Here is a 17,338-nt window from a genome sequence, read left to right as displayed (position 1 = left end):
CAGAGACTTTGGCTGCTAAACATCATGTGTCTGCCGTGAGTCCTGCTAGTGTTTCATGGTGTGCGTTTGTATGTGGTTTATTTGGTGAAATACAAACGAATTCAAGATTTATTTTATGTGTTTTATGTGTTTCATGCTTTAGTCACTGCTGTTACTGTCATATGAAGATAGCCCCAGTTTGTTTTCGTAAGAAATACAGTCCTTTATCAGCTGACCGCGCAAATCCTCTTTATCTGAGTCATAAAGTAATAACTGACACACATGACGGGAGGTGGAAATAACTGTGACTTGCATGTCGGTAGGTGTGTACAGTATGTATGTGATCCACAGTCCAGCATCAGAGGGCGTTGCAGGAGGTTTGATGGGAGGTTACATAAAAAGCTGTCCGGGCTTCGGCTCGGTCTTCGTGTCGTGGATCTGTTCAGGGGTCACAAGTCTCTCTGTGTCTTTTTACTGAAGGATTCAATCGGAGAAGGGACCCGAAGTCGACACACACAGCAGCAGCCATGGCAGGTGAGTCCCAGTCTGGATGGGAACCGTGGGACGCCCAGGAACACAAACTTACTACTTACAAAATCTTTTGGGATTTCTGTTCCTCCACGTTTTAGAGGAATTATTAATATCATTATGCATGTTTATATCATGCATTGCACTTTTTTTTAAATGCTTCATGCATATTAGCTTATACTTCAATAATATTATATAATAATATTATATATAATATGTAATAATATATAATAATATTTTTCTTTGTTTCCAAGAAAAAAATATCAGTTTACACACACATATATTTAGTTATTTATTTTTCATTTTTTTAATTAAAAGAAATATATATCAGTTTACACATACACACACACACACACATATATTTATTCATTTTTTTTTTATTCATTTTTTTTAAAAAAAATCAAGAAAAAAATATCACTTTACATATACAGTATATTTACATATATTTATTTTTATTATTTTTATTTCCTTTTTAAAAAAAATATATATATATCAGTTTACATAATGTGTGACTTAATTTCTGCAGACAGAGAAGAGGACAGGAAGCCCAAGCCAAAAAGTGTAAGTCCAACTGTTATTGCACTGTCTGTAGTATTTATAAAAATGCACATAATTATTGTTTACCACTCTGATACCCAACGGGACTGAATTTATAAGAGGAAAAAATATACACTCATCCATGGGTATTAAAAAAAAAAATCCTAAACAATTATAATCACAACCATTGCATAAAACAAATCCAATTCCAGGGATTAAAGTGATTGATTAAAGAATACCTTGCCTAACTAAGGTCTTGTTGAATGCAATGTAAGTTATTAGCACGTGAAACAACCCAGTGTTGTGCAGAACCTGTAGACAAACTCCTTTTTCCTGTCCCTCTAACAGGCGACTATCTTTGGCTACCCAATTAGCATCTTTTTCATTGTGGTCAATGAGTTCTGCGAGCGTTTCTCCTACTATGGCATGCGAGGTGAGTCACTTTACACACTTTCCTTTGAGTCAGGAAGCTAAATAAAATGCAAATACTGTACTCAAGTAAAGTAAATGTATCTCAAAATTGCACTTAAAGGTGCAGTGTGGAGGATTTTCTATTGGTGTGGTTGCAGATTGCAACCAACCGATGGTGCCTCAAAATGAAACTCGTGAGCTTGTATTTACAACGTGGAAAGTCGTGTACACAATATGCTTGGCGTTCAAGTGGTTAAGTCGTGACCACACCACTGATAAGCAACGGCAACATTAATGTTACCAAAGCCACAGAGGCTAACAATTTAGCAAGCTGGCAAGTGGGTAACATAATGCAGGTGGATTCTGTGATGTAGATATGAAGGCCTCATTTTAAGCTAACGAAAAAACAACGATTCTTAATTTTAGGTGATTATATACATTAATGAAGACATAGTTACAGATATTATATTCCATTTCTGCCAATAGATTAGTATTGAGTATTACAGGTATTTTTACACTGTTATATTGGTGTTTTTTTACTCAAGTGAAAGATCTGAATACTTCCACCAGCTTGTTCTGCATCCACCTAATTTTGATTTACTTCCGCAGCCGTACTGGTGCTATACTTCAAGTACTTCCTGAAGTGGGATGATGACTTCGCCACCACTATCTACCACACCTTTGTGGCCCTCTGCTACCTGACACCCATCCTGGGAGCCATCGTGGCCGATTCATGGCTCGGCAAGTTCAAGTGAGTTTTCAAATCCTGCGAATCTTTCACCTGCAACCAAATAAAAAATACATTTTGGTGTGTGGAGTTTGCATGTTCTCCCCGTGTTAGGGTGCTCAGGTTTTCCCCTACAGTCCAAGGACATGCATGTTATCAGCTATTCAATTTCATCCTTGGATTTTTGACCCTGTCTATCTTATCTCCACCTGAACATGTACACCTGTTTAACCCTACACTCCTTCCTCCTCCTCCTCCTCCTCCTCCTCCTCCTCCTCCTCCTCCCTCTGCACAGGACTATTATTTACCTATCCATCGTTTATGCGCTGGGACAGGTTGTCTTGGCAATAAGTGCTATCCATGACATCACAGATGCAGACAGGGACGGCACGCCAGACAACATGACCTTCCACGTGTGAGTTGAACACACGCAGAACAGTGTGACAGAAATACAGATGTATAAAAGATATATACTCACTGATTGTGTCGGTGTTGTGGGTTGCCCTCAGAACTCTGTCCATGGTGGGGTTGATCCTTATTGCTCTGGGTACAGGAGGCATCAAACCATGCGTGGCCGCCTTTGGTGGAGACCAGTTTCAAGAACATCAGGTTAGATGTGGCTCAAACACACACTCAATTTCAGACACGTGAAATAAAGTGTTACTGGTATTTTCACCACGAAGGAGCATGTAATAATCCAATTTATATGGTACCCAATCCTCCTTATGTACATACATGTATGCATACACCACATGCAGGACCCATATGTATTACCCAAGAGTACTACCTTTCTTGCACGTGTAGGTACACACACCACGCAGGCAATTAAAGAGACGACTCACTCAGCTATCAGTGTCAGCACTTCTTGTATCTCTATTTGTTTCCAGCTAGTTGTTTATTAACTAATAACCACATCTGTCTCAGTGACTTTATTACACGGTTCAGGGCCAGGGACAAAGATTACCCCATAATATCAATGACTCGTTATATAAAATGCATCCAATATAATGTTGGAAAAACGTGCATCGGTGCTTTTTGTCACGGGATTGTTTAACTTTCTCGTGTCCAACAGGAGAAGCAGAGAAGCACCTTCTTCTCCATCTTCTACCTGTCCATCAATGCTGGCAGTCTGCTGTCCACCGTCATCACCCCCATCCTCAGAGGTACGCCAACGTTGATCACAGAACATAAAATACACTGAAAGGAGTGTTGAATATAAAATGACATGTGTGTCTGTGTGTGCTGCTGTTTCCAGCTCAGGAGTGTGGTATTTACACCGATCAGAAGTGCTACTCACTGGCCTTCGGAGTCCCCGCTGCTCTCATGGTGGTTGCTCTGAGTAAGAATTAATGTTCTTTTTTAAACATCCCTATTGACAGTTTTATTTATTGTTAAATAAATCAACTGATTTTACGTATATATTATACACATAGCTGACTCGTACTGTTCGGCCTATAAAAACCTTTGTGTAATATCTTTTGTGCCTCTAGAGGAGCTTTGTCAAGTTTGAGAAAAGAAACCTGATGATGTCACAGTGCAGGCTGTTCTCATACACTGTTCATAGCTATGCTTGCGAAAAGTACTGTAGTTCATGCATATCCCACGAATTCAATTTGTGTGTAATTAACATAATCGTGAACCAGGGAATATAAATAGCGCCGAACGCCGCGGAGGGAGGAGGTCAGAGTAGATTGGTGGGTTCGCCCAGGAGATCAGCGTTAGTGTCCCATGTGAAGCCAGAAGTGGACCTTGATTTATTTGTCACGTAAGTTACGTACTTAAGTTGCGTCACTTCTGGAGTTATTTGAAGCCAAACCACGATCTTTTCCTAAACCTAAGTCGTGTTGTTGCCTAAACCTAACAAAGTCGTTTTGTTGCCTAAACTTAAGTATTTTTGTTGCCTAAACTCAACTAAGTAGTTTTGTAACCTAAACTCAACTAAGTTGATCTTTTCCTAAACCTAACTAAGTAGTTTTGTTGCCTAAACCTAAGGAAGCGATATTATTACCCCATGTAAAGTGTGTTTTATAAGAAAGTGGCACCATGAATATTTATAGTGCATATAAGCTAAGTTAAGCATTCTAACAATGACCTCCTTTATTTGCTCATAATTTCGTGTTGCTGTTTTGACAAAAAGTAAAATATTAAAATGTATATTTTGTGTGTGTGTGTGTCTGCAGTTGTGTTTATTATTGGAAGTGGTATGTACATTAAGACCCCCCCACAAGGCAACATCTTGGTGAAAGTCTGCAAATGCATCGGGGTAAGTGGCTCCTCAAAGTGTTTTTTTCCCATCTTCAAAATAGAGTTGAATGGTTTTAAATAAAACCGAGGAATATCACACGTATTCAAACATGTCTTTCCCTGCTATCTGTAGTTTGCTATCAAGAACCGCTATAGGCACCGCGATTCTGAATACCCCAAGAGAACCCACTGGATGGACTGGGCTGAGGAGAAATACGATGTAAGTGCAGTATACACACACAAGTACATACCAATACAAACAGTACGGTGTTGTAAAACTCATAATTTTGTCTCCAGAAACTCCTGATTGCCCAGGTGAAGATGGTGCTGAAGGTGCTGTTCCTCTACATCCCTCTGCCCATGTTCTGGGCTCTCTTTGACCAGCAGGTAACTATTCCTTCAAAAGAAAAATAATGCATACCCAGAAGTGTACTGGCGTCCAAAGACAGACTAAAGAAGAGCTGTGTCTCCTCCACAGGGCTCCAGATGGACCCTCCAGGCAACCACCATGGACGGCGACTTTGTAAGCGTTTTATCTGTAGCATTTTTGTCCCAACTTGTGAACGCAAACTACAGAAAAGACTATTTTTTAAATGAGATTCTGACTGTCTCCCTCCTTTTTTTTACTTCAACAGGGACTTCTTGTAATCCAGCCCGATCAGATGCAGGTAAGACACTTGTGTTACTTTGTTGAGGCGTTTCTTGGTACTAAATGCTGTTGACGTGAACTCGATTGACTCGCTTTCATCCCACCAGACTGTCAACCCTATCTTGATCCTGATTATGGTACCGGTCGTGGACAATCTGATCTACCCGCTGATCGCCAAGTGCAAGATAAACTTCACGTGAGTTTATTTTTCTGTTTTGTTCCTGTGAGATGGAAAATATTACATTACTTTAACTCTCTGGAGTCATTTTGTATTTAAATTTTGCAAACTTTCTATTTATTAATTTTTGTCTTTAATCTAATATTCACATTCTGTGTGATAATACTCATGACAAAAACAATAGTTTGAAAAAATATATTGTTAAACTCAAATGTGTGTGTGTTTGTTCTGCAGTCCTTTAAGGAGGATGACGGTGGGGATGTTCTTTGCTGCTCTGGCGTTCATCGCTGCTGCCCTGGTCCAGATACAGATCGATGTGAGCGTAACGCACATAAAAACACACATTGGCCAACACACATTACCTCATGAAGCACAATTCACCATTCCATTTCCCTTCTAGGAAACCCTGCCGAAGTTCCCATCAAGCACTGAAGGCCAAGTGAAGTTCATCAACATGATTAACGAATCGCTGTATGTCAAAGCTGGAACCAACAACTTCAACTTGGAGCCTTTCACGGTATTCTACCCAACATAAGACACAGTACACACACATTAACGATCTAAATGTACTAAAACTAAGAAGGTCTGTAAGCCACCACACACTATTGATATGTATCTTTTCTCCTACAGGCCAATGAGGATTACCTGACCTTTGATGAACCATTTGTCCTGCAGCTGGGGCCTACTGTCACTTACCCAATCACTTTAGAGGATGGCAATCGGAGTACCATCGTCATTCAGGATGTGCTCTTACCCAGGCCTATAACGGTGAGCACACTTGCCAGATTAAAGTGGTTAAAGTCCAACTGAAAATATACATGTTTTTCGTCTGGTACAACTAGGGACCAATAACATTTTATCAAATCTGAACCGGGTTTAAAAAATAGAATCGGGTATTGGTACCCATCCCTAGCTACAGCTACGTATCTGCTCTATAAATCATGTCATGTTTTTTCTTTTGAGAAAAAAAAAGGGAGAAATGTATTGAGTATTATCTAAATTACAAACATAGATACATGTCTTGTTCATGCACCATAGCTTGTTGAACGAACGACCGAACAAACTTTCAGTGAGGAAAAGCGCATCGCTAATGACAGTTTGCAGGCTAGATAGCTCATTAGCTGCTTAGCTGCAGCACTTTTAACATGTAAACGTGCCTGCAAATGTCACTTTGGTCCGGTTAGATGCTGGACCTTAACATCACCGCTAACAAAAGTCTTTCTTCCATGGCTTGTAAGCTGAAGCACAAGTTTGTTTACTTTGTCTCTTGCTCCCCTGCTGGGGCTCAGCCTGCCAGCTGCTATCAAGATGGAATTATTTGACGGCAAAAAATGGGATGGCTAAATTTGATTTCCGTTGTACTTTAATCTTTATACTGTATCAAATTTAACCTAAAGTACAAAGATATAGAGGCTTTAAAGTATCTTTCTATCTTCAGTTCACGGACATCAAAGAAAAGCCGGAAGAGGGCGGTAACGCTATCAGGCAAGTTTCAAATTGTTATAAAAGTTGTAGGAATGTGGAGATCACAACATGTTATATATTGAGAAAAAAATGATATGCATGACTTTAGCAAAAGTGTGTGTTATTAATTAAAAATCCAATTTGTTTTTTAAATCTTACAAGTCTCACTTCAAGTCTGTCTCACCTATTGCGTTCTGAATTCTTCTTCCACAGATTTTTCAATGGTTTCGGCTCATTTTTGAATGTAACGGTGGGTGACCTGGACTCTGGGGTCATCGCCACCAACGACATGTCAGACTATTTCGCGGTACTACGGGGAAAGTAAGACTGATTTCATTATTTATATCACAAACAGTTACACTAGAGAAAAGTCGTAGTTCTGACTGGTGTTTTTCTTGTCATGCCAGCGCACAGTATCGGATCAAGGATAACACCAAACAAGAGTGCGTCTACAATCAGGAACTGGGCTTCGGCAGCTCTTTCACCGTGATCATCCCGCCGACTTTCGCATTTGGACCAAACGTAACTACATTTTCATCACAATATTGCTTGAATGTAACTTTTTTTTTTGGATTGCGGTAACCTGACTATGTCCTGCAGTGCGAACAGAGCATCCGATCGGTGAATGACATCAAGGCGAACACCATGCACATGGCCTGGCAGATACCGCAGTATTTCCTCATGACTGTAGGAGAGGTGGTGTTCTCTGTCACCGGCCTGGAGTTCTCCTACTCACAGGTAGAGGGCGCTTTCCTCACATATCTGACAACAGAAATAATACAAGTGGCATTGGCTTATAAAGTGTGTCCTAATGTTAACTTGGCCTTGGTCTTTTATAATATGTAGTATATATACAGCTCTGGAAAAAATTAAGAGACCACTTCAAAATTATCAGTTTCTCTGGTTTTACTATTTATTGGTGTGTGTTTGAGTAAAATTAAATTTTTTGTTATATTCTATAAACTACTGACAACATTTCTCCCAAATTTCAGGTAAAAATATTGTCATTTAGAGCATTTATTTGCAGAAAATGACAACTGGTCAAAATAACAAAAAAGATGCAGTGTTTTCAGATCTGGAATAATGCAAAGAAAACAAGTTCATATTAATTTTTAAACAACACAATACTAATGTTTTAACTTAGGAAGAGTTCAGAAATCAATATTTGGTGGAATAACCTTGATTTACAATCACAGCTTTCATGCGTCTTGGCATGCTCTCCACCAGTCTTTCACATTGCTGTTGGGTGACTTTATGCCACTCCTGGTGCAAAAATTCAAGCAGCTCGGCTTTCTTTGATGGCTTGTGACCATCCATCTTCCTCTTGAAGACTTTTTTTCGACATACTAAACTATGACTTTTTTTCGACATACTATACTCTGACTTTTTTTCAAAATACTATCCTATGACTTTTTTTTATTTTTTTCGATATACTATACTATGACTTTTTTTCGACATACTAAACTATGACTTTTTTTTCGACATATTATACAGGAGGTTGTGGGTTCAATCCTTTTGAAGTGCAGTGAGTTTTAAAGTCCAACATCCTAAATGAAGAAGTCAAATACACCAAGAAACACATCACTTGTGTTATGACAGATAGCTCAGTGTGATAGAAGATGATTTGGAATACTGAAGGTTGTGGGTTCAATCCTTATGTGGTGCAGTGGTGAGTTTTAAGGGCCAACATCCAAAATGAAGAAGTCAAATAAGACCAAAAAAAACACGAGTGTTGGGTCAGATTTTTATATCTTTCTTGACATATTCACGAGTCAAGTATAACCTCCGACAAGTAGTTCCTTGTTAAATGAAATAGCTCAGTGAGTTAAAACGCTGGGTGGGAAGTCTGAATTACCTGAGGTGACGTGTTCGAGACCCAGGTAGTTGATATGTTATTGTTATCTGGTTCAATGAGTTATGACGTCACAGTTGTACATGTAGAGTCAAATATAACCTCCGTTAAATTGGATGTCAGATGGTATAGCTAAGTGATTTAGAACGCTGGTTGGGCATTGTGAGCTGCCTGAGGTGATGTGTTCAAGACCCAGGATTGGCAGGTAGTTATTGTTATCCGGTTCAATGAGTTATGATGTCACAGTTGTACATGTAGAGTCAAATATAACCTCCGTTAAATTGGATGTCAGATGGTATAGCTAAGTGATTTAGAATGCTGGTTGGGCATTGTGAGCTGCCTGAGGTGATGTGTTCGAGACCCAGGATTGGCAGGTAGTTATTGTTATCCGGTTCAATGAGTTATGATGTCACAGTTGTACATGTAGAGTCAAATATAACCTCCGTTAAATTGGATGTCAGATGGTATAGCTAAGTGATTTAGAACGCTGGTTGGACATTGTGACCTACCTGAGGTGATGTGTTCAAGACCCAGGATTGGCAGGTAGTTGTAAAGTTATTGTTATCCGGTTCAATGAGTTATGATGTCACAGTTGTACATGTAGAGTCAAATATAACCTCCGTTAAATTGGATGTCAGATGGTATAGCTAAGTGATTTAGAACGCTGGTTGGGCATTGTGAGCTGCCTGAGGTGATGTGTTCGAGACCCAGGATTGGCAGGTAGTTATTGTTATCCGGTTCAATGAGTTATGATGTCACAGTTGTACATGTAGAGTCAAATATAACCTCCGTTAAATTGGATGTCAGATGGTATAGCTAAGTGATTTAGAATGCTGGTTGGGCATTGTGAGCTGCCTGAGGTGATGTGTTCGAGACCCAGGATTGGCAGGTAGTTATTGTTATCCGGTTCAATGAGTTATGATGTCACAGTTGTACATGTAGAGTCAAATATAACCTCCGTTAAATTGGATGTCAGATGGTATAGCTAAGTGATTTAGAACGCTGGTTGGACATTGTGACCTACCTGAGGTGATGTGTTCGAGACCCAGGATTGGCAGGTAGTTGTAAAGTTATTGTTATCCGGTTCAATGAGTTATGATGTCACAGTTGTACATGTAGAGTCAAATATAACCTCCGTTAAATTGGATGTCAGATGGTATAGCTAAGTGATTTAGAACGCTGGTTGGGCATTGTGAGCTGCCTGAGGTGATGTGTTCGAGACCCAGGATTGGCAGGTAGTTATTGTTATCCGGTTCAATGAGTTATGATGTCACAGTTGTACATGTAGAGTCAAATATAACCTCCGTTAAATTGGATGTCAGATGGTATAGCTAAGTGATTTAGAACGCTGGTTGGACATTGTGACCTACCTGAGGTGATGTGTTCGAGACCCAGGATTGGCAGGTAGTTGTAAAGTTATTGTTATCCGGTTCAATGAGTTATGATGTCACAGTTGTACATGTAGAGTCAAATATAACCTCCGTTAAATTGGATGTCAGATGGTATAGCTAAGTGATTTAGAACGCTGGTTGGGCATTGTGAGCTGCCTGAGGTGATGTGTTCGAGACCCAGGATTGGCAGGTAGTTGTAAAGTTATTGTTATCCGGTTCAATGAGTTATGATGTCACAGTTGTACATGTAGAGTCAAATATAACCTCCGTTAAATTGGATGTCAGATGGTATAGCTAAGTGATTTAGAACGCTGGTTGGGCATTGTGAGCTGCCTGAGGTGATGTGTTCGAGACCCAGGATTGGCAGGTAGTTGTAAAGTTATTGTTATCCGGTTCAATGAGTTATGATGTCACAGTTGTACATGTAGAGTCAAATATAACCTCCGTTAAATTGGATGTCAGATGGTATAGCTAAGTGATTTAGAACGCTGGTTGGGCATTGTGAGCTGCCTGAGGTGATGTGTTTCGAGACCCAGGATTGGCAGGTAGTTATTGTTATCCGGTTCAATGAGTTATGATGTCACAGTTGTACATGTAGAGTCAAATATAACCTCCGTTAAATTGGATGTCAGATGGTATAGCTAAGTGATTTAGAATGCTGGTTGGGCATTGTGAGCTGCCTGAGGTGATGTGTTCGAGACCCAGGATTGGCAGGTAGTTATTGTTATCCGGTTCAATGAGTTATGATGTCACAGTTGTACATGTAGAGTCAAATATAACCTCCGTTAAATTGGATGTCAGATGGTATAGCTAAGTGATTTAGAACGCTGGTTGGACATTGTGACCTACCTGAGGTGATGTGTTCGAGACCCAGGATTGGCAGGTAGTTGTAAAGTTATTGTTATCCGGTTCAATGAGTTATGATGTCACAGTTGTACATGTAGAGTCAAATATAACCTCCGTTAAATTGGATGTCAGATGGTATAGCTAAGTGATTTAGAACGCTGGTTGGGCATTGTGAGCTGCCTGAGGTGATGTGTTCGAGACTCAGGATTGGCAGGTAGTTATTGTTATCCGGTTCAATGAGTTATGATGTCACAGTTGTACATGTAGAGTCAAATATAACCTCCGTTAAATTGGATGTCAGATGGTATAGCTAAGTGATTTAGAACGCTGGTTGGACATTGTGACCTACCTGAGGTGATGTGTTCGAGACCCAGGATTGGCAGGTAGTTGTAAAGTTATTGTTATCCGGTTCAATGAGTTATGATGTCACAGTTGTACATGTAGAGTCAAATATAACCTCCGTTAAATTGGATGTCAGATGGTATAGCTAAGTGATTTAGAACGCTGGTTGGGCATTGTGAGCTGCCTGAGGTGATGTGTTCGAGACCCAGGATTGGCAGGTAGTTATTGTTATCCGGTTCAATGAGTTATGATGTCACAGTTGTACATGTAGAGTCAAATATAACCTCCGTTAAATTGGAAGTCAGATGGTATAGCTAAGTGATTTAGAATGCTGGTTGGGCATTGTGAGCTGCCTGAGGTGATGTGTTCGAGACCCAGGATTGGCAGGTAGTTATTGTTATCCGGTTCAATGAGTTATGATGTCACAGTTGTACATGTAGAGTCAAATATAACCTCCGTTAAATTGGATGTCAGATGGTATAGCTAAGTGATTTAGAACGCTGGTTGGACATTGTGACCTACCTGAGGTAATGTGTTCGAGACCCAGGATTGGCAGGTAGTTGTAAAGTTATTGTTATCCGGTTCAATGAGTTATGATGTCACAGTTGTACATGTAGAGTCAAATATAACCTCCGTTAAATTGGATGTCAGATGGTATAGCTAAGTGATTTAGAACGCTGGTTGGGCATTGTGAGCTGCCTGAGGTGATGTGTTCGAGACCCAGGATTGGCAGGTAGTTGTAAAGTTATTGTTATCCGGTTCAATGAGTTATGATGTCACAGTTGTACATGTAGAGTCAAATATAACCTCCGTTAAATTGGATGTCAGATGGTATAGCTAAGTGATTTAGAAAGCTGGTTGGACATTGTGACCTACCTGAGGTGATGTGTTCGAGACCCAGGATTGGCAGGTAGTTATTGTTATCCGGTTCAATGAGTTATGATGTCACAGTTGTACATGTAGAGTCAAATATAACCTCCGTTAAATTGGATGTCAGATGGTATAGCTAAGTGATTTAGAATGCTGGTTGGGCATTGTGAGCTGCCTGAGGTGATGTGTTCGAGACCCAGGATTGGCAGGTAGTTATTGTTATCCGGTTCAATGAGTTATGATGTCACAGTTGTACATGTAGAGTCAAATATAACCTCCGTTAAATTGGATGTCAGATGGTATAGCTAAGTGATTTAGAACGCTGGTTGGACATTGTGACCTACCTGAGGTAATGTGTTCGAGACCCAGGATTGGCAGGTAGTTGTAAAGTTATTGTTATCCGGTTCAATGAGTTATGATGTCACAGTTGTACATGTAGAGTCAAATATAACCTCCGTTAAATTGGATGTCAGATGGTATAGCTAAGTGATTTAGAACGCTGGTTGGGCATTGTGAGCTGCCTGAGGTGATGTGTTCGAGACCCAGGATTGGCAGGTAGTTGTAAAGTTATTGTTATCCGGTTCAATGAGTTATGATGTCACAGTTGTACATGTAGAGTCAAATATAACCTCCGTTAAATTGGATGTCAGATGGTATAGCTAAGTGATTTAGAAAGCTGGTTGGACATTGTGACCTAGCTGAGGTGATGTGTTCGAGACCCAGGATTGGCAGGTAGTTGTAAAGTTATTGTTATCCGGTTCAATGAGTTATGACGTCACAGTTGTAAATGTAGAGTCAAATATGACCTCCAATACATCTGATGTCAGGCGGCTTAGCTCAGGGAGTTAGAACACTGCTTGGGCAACAGGAGCTCATGTGATCGAATCCCAGACATTGACTTATGTTCACGGCAGTCTATCCATATGTTAGGTTCACCCAACCAGGTGGGGTGGCCGCCCCCCCTCCCCCCAGCACAAACAAGCTGGGTAAGTGACATGAGTCGGACGAACAGTAGAACCGGATGATCAGTAGAAGCCAGCTGAGGTTGGCTGCGCCAACCTCAGCTGGCTTCTACATGTGAAACTAGCTTGAGGCTAGTGAAACTAGCTTGAGGCTAGCTCCGCTAGCCTCAAGCTAGTTTAACAAGACTAAAAGTGTATTAAGTGTTTTAAGTGCCAAAATGAAAAAGTGTATTAAGTGACAAAATGAAACCCTTATTAATATTCTTTATGAGTCCACCTGTAAATGTGTGGGATTTGAACATCTGAGCTTCCAATTCCCAACCAGTGTTCTAGCTCATTGAGCTATACCATCTGACATCCAATTTAACGGAGGTTATATTTGACTCTACATGTACAACTGTGACGTCATAACTCATTGAACCGGATAACAATAACTATCTGCCAATCCTGGGTCTCGAACACATCACCTCAGGCAGCTCACAATGCCCAACCAGCGTTCTAACTCACTTAGCTATACCATCTGACATCCAATTTAACGGAGGTTATATTTGACTCTACATGTACAACTGTGACGTCATAACTCATTGAACCGGATAACAATAACTACCTTCCAATCCTGGGTCTCGAACACATCACCTCAGGCAGCTCACAATGCCCAACCAGCGTTCTAAATCACTTAGCTATACCATCTGACATCCAATTTAACGGAGGTTATATTTGACTCTACATGTACAACTGTGACGTCATAACTCATTGAACCGGATAACAATAACTATCTGCCAATCCTGGGTCTCGAACACATCACCTCAGGCAGCTCACAATGCCCAACCAGCGTTCTAACTCACTTAGCTATACCATCTGACATCCAATTTAACGGAGGTTATATTTGACTCTACATGTACAACTGTGACGTCATAACTCATTGAACCGGATAACAATAACTACCTGCCAGTCCTGGGTCTCGAACACATCACCTCAGGCAGCTCACAATGCCCAACCAGCATTCTAAATCACTTAGCTATACCATCTGACATCCAATTTAACGGAGGTTATATTTGACTTTACATGTACAACTGTGACGTCATAACTCATTGAACCAGATAACAATAACATATCAACTACCTGCCAACCTGGGTCTCGAACACGTCACCTCAGGTAATTCAGACTTCCCACCCAGCGTTTTAACTCACTGAGCTATTTCATTTAACAAGGAACTACTTGTCGGAGGTTATACTTGACTCGTGAATATGTCAAGAAAGATTACAAAAAAAAATTATAATACAGTATGTGGAAAAAAAAAATAAGTCATAGTATAGTATGCTATAAAAATATGTTACAGTATAGTATGTGGGAACAAAACAGTTATAGTATAGTATGTCGAAAAAAGTCATAGTATAGTATGTCGAAAAAAAAGACATAGTATAGTATACAATAGAATAAATTGCAAAGGATCAATCCCGGCTCCCCTGTCCAGCTCACCAGTCCTGAGATTCTCTAAGTTTTCTCCTCAGTAGTGTCAACAACAAATATGAGAATGAAAAAAAAAGTTTGAACTCAGGAATAGCTCATCAGGATAAGGAGCTGATATGACTGTTACTCGATAACCTCAGGTGAGCTGGTCTGAAGACCTGAGGTTATAGGTTTGATCCTTATGTGGTGCAGTGAGTTTTGAGGTCTAACTTCCAAAATGAAGTCAAACATGCAACGAAACAATGACAAAGTGTATCTGAGCAGATAGCTCAGTGTGATAGAAGACTGGTTTGAAAACAGGAGGTTGTGGGTTCAACCCTTATGAAGTGCAGTGACTTTTAAGGTCCAACATCCTAAATGAAGAAGTCAAATACACCGAGAAACACATCACTTGTGTTAAGACCGATAGCTCAGAGCGATAGAAGCTGGGTTAGAAGACTGGAGGTTGTGGGTTTGATTCTTATGTGGTGAGTTTTGAGATCTAACTTCCACAATGACGAAGAGAAGATTATACTCTACACCTCATAAAAAGTCATCAAGAGGTCAAATAAGCCAGGAAACAACAGTAATGTAAGCTGGATAAAACCTTCTTGTTATACGGTGCAGTGAGTTCAGACGTCACAGTTGTAAATGTAGAGTCAAATATAACCTCCAATACGTCTGATGTCAGGCAGCTTAGCTCAGGGAGTTAGAACACTGCTTGGGTAGCAGGAGCTCATGTGTTTGAATCCCAGACATTGACTTATGTTCACGGCAGTCTATCCATATGTTAGGTTCACCTAACCAGGTGGGGTAGCCACCCCTCCCCCCAGCACAAACAAGCTGGGTAAGTGACATGAGTCGGACGAGCAGAAGAACCAAACAAGCGGAACCGGATGACCAGTAGAAGGTAGCTTGAGGCTAGCTCCGCTAGCCTCAAGCTAGTTTAACAAGACTAAAAGTGACAAAATGAAAAAGTATATTAAGTGTTTTAAGTGACAAAATGAAAACCATTATTATATTCTTTATGAGTCCACCTGTAAATGTGTGGGATTTGAACATCTGAGCTTCCAATTCCCAACCAGTGTTCTAGCTCATTGAGCTACACAATCTGACATTCAATTTATCGGAGGTTATATTTGACTCTACATGTACAACTGTGACATCATAACTCATTGAACCGGATAACAATAACTTTACAACTACCTGCCAATCCTGGGTCTCGAACACATCACCTCAGGTAGGTCACAATGTCCAACCAGCGTTCTAAATCACTTAGCTATACCATCTGACATCCAATTTAACGGAGGTTATATTTGACTCTACATGTACAACTGTGACGTCATAACTCATTGAACCAGATAACAATAACATTTCAACTACCTGCCAACCTGGGTCTCGAACACGTCACCTCAGGTAACTCAGAGTTCCCACCCAGTGTTTTAACTCACTAAGCTATTTCATTTAACAAGGAACTATTTGTCGGAGCTTATACTTTACTCATGAATATGTCAAGAAAGATATAAAAATCTGACCCAACACTCATGTTTTTTTTGGTCTTATTTGACTTCTTCATTTTGGATGTTGGCCCTTAAAACTCACCACTATTTGAATGTCCCTTTGGTCTCCAGGCGCCCAGCAACATGAAGTCGGTGCTGCAGGCTGGTTGGCTGTTAACTGTTGCCGCAGGTAACATCATTGTGCTCATTATCGCCGAGGCTGCAAAGCTCCCAGATCAGGTGGGTGGATAATGTCATACAAACCATTAGTAGACACATAAAGTCCTCACTGACCGTTTGACACTGGCTGTAGTTGCTTTTGATAGAACATAATAAATAGGGCTGTCAATCGATTCAAATATTGAATTGCTATTAATCGCATAACTTTGACAGCCCTAACAATAACACAGTTTATGTTCGATAAATCTCCTATTCCTTTCAGTTTAGCTCCACATTAACACTGTGTGTGTGTTTCCGTTCACTAGTGGGTCGAGTACATCCTCTTCGCCTCTCTGCTGCTGGTCGTGTGCTTCATCTTCGCCTTCATGGCTTACTTCTACACCTACATCGACCCGGCCAAGATAGAAGCCCAGTTCGCCCAGAAGGAGCCCGAAGAGAAGGAGAAGAGGAAGAGCGTGGAGATGACCCGGAAGGACTCGGTTGAGCACCGCGATGAGAAGGAGAGGAGGAGGAGTTCTGACTCCAGCTCTGATGAGGAGAAGACCAAACAGACCCAGATGTAAAGCGACGCTTCTCCGCGGCTTTACAAACGCTGCTTGGTTCTGTGTTTGGAGTCCAGTGCGCTGCTGAATAAACGGATGTTGCTGAAGATGGCAGAACACAGAAAAAGGGCTTAGATGGTCTCGGTGGACAGTGTTAGTTAAGGCAGGGAGAATTAAACTATTTTGGCTCAAAATCTTTAAAGAATATTCCCTTTTTAGCGGTTACTCATATAATCAAAACCCCTGGATCTTTATTGGTTAATTTGTGCTTTCGCTGTTGTAAATTCGTTTTTTTTACAATGATTTATTTGCACTGTGTAGCAACATCTTTATGTAATTTTATGTTTCATAGGCTTTTGTAATGATACAAAGAAACCATTCCAACATTTGTATTTATTTCCAAGCAGTGTTGTATGTATTGTATTATATTGTCACCGTTTTTATGTATATATAATGTTCCCATGTGCTCCGAATCAAACAGAAAATCATATTCCATATAACTCCGATTTCATTTTGGCCTTGGAGAATGCCCTGCCCCTCTTCAATAAAGATGCTAGCAAGGTGTTGTTGTCAATAAACGTGTACACTGGTTTCTTAGGCTATGGCATTATGTTAAATACATGTTTTGCCCTAATACTCTTCTGTCATAATAACATCAGGTCCAGAAAATGAGACGTGCACGACCCAA

General features: G+C 40.4%; 1 protein-coding gene across 1 annotated transcript; it reads left to right on the top strand.

The window, feature by feature from the left end:
* The first annotated feature begins 420 nt into the window (after positions 1-420).
* On the top strand, positions 421-17,222 carry slc15a1b (solute carrier family 15 member 1b). The gene is made up of 23 exons (XM_037761902.1): positions 421-513; positions 1,034-1,068; positions 1,393-1,477; positions 2,065-2,206; positions 2,478-2,597; positions 2,692-2,791; positions 3,255-3,345; positions 3,438-3,521; positions 4,363-4,445; positions 4,560-4,646; positions 4,724-4,813; positions 4,905-4,949; positions 5,062-5,094; positions 5,183-5,271; positions 5,488-5,569; positions 5,654-5,770; positions 5,884-6,021; positions 6,692-6,738; positions 6,931-7,038; positions 7,125-7,239; positions 7,318-7,455; positions 16,061-16,168; positions 16,414-17,222. The coding sequence occupies exons 1-23, from the start codon at positions 507-509 to the stop codon at positions 16,669-16,671; spliced, it is 2,202 nt and encodes a 733-aa protein (XP_037617830.1). The 5' UTR covers positions 421-506; the 3' UTR covers positions 16,672-17,222.
* The last annotated feature ends 116 nt before the right edge of the window (positions 17,223-17,338 follow it).

Source organism: Sebastes umbrosus, chromosome 24, assembly GCF_015220745.1.
Source record: "Sebastes umbrosus isolate fSebUmb1 chromosome 24, fSebUmb1.pri, whole genome shotgun sequence".
Classification (NCBI taxonomy): Eukaryota; Metazoa; Chordata; class Actinopteri; order Perciformes; family Sebastidae; genus Sebastes; species Sebastes umbrosus.
This window is presented reverse-complemented; position numbering and strand designations above follow the sequence as displayed.

Excerpts from the sequence above, each read along its gene's own strand:
- slc15a1b (XM_037761902.1), top strand. Across the intron at positions 4,647-4,723 it reads GGGCTGAGGAGAAATACGAT|AAACTCCTGATTGCCCAGGT; the intron begins GTAAGTGCAGTA and ends TTTTGTCTCCAG. Across the intron at positions 4,814-4,904 it reads GGGCTCTCTTTGACCAGCAG|GGCTCCAGATGGACCCTCCA; the intron begins GTAACTATTCCT and ends TCTCCTCCACAG.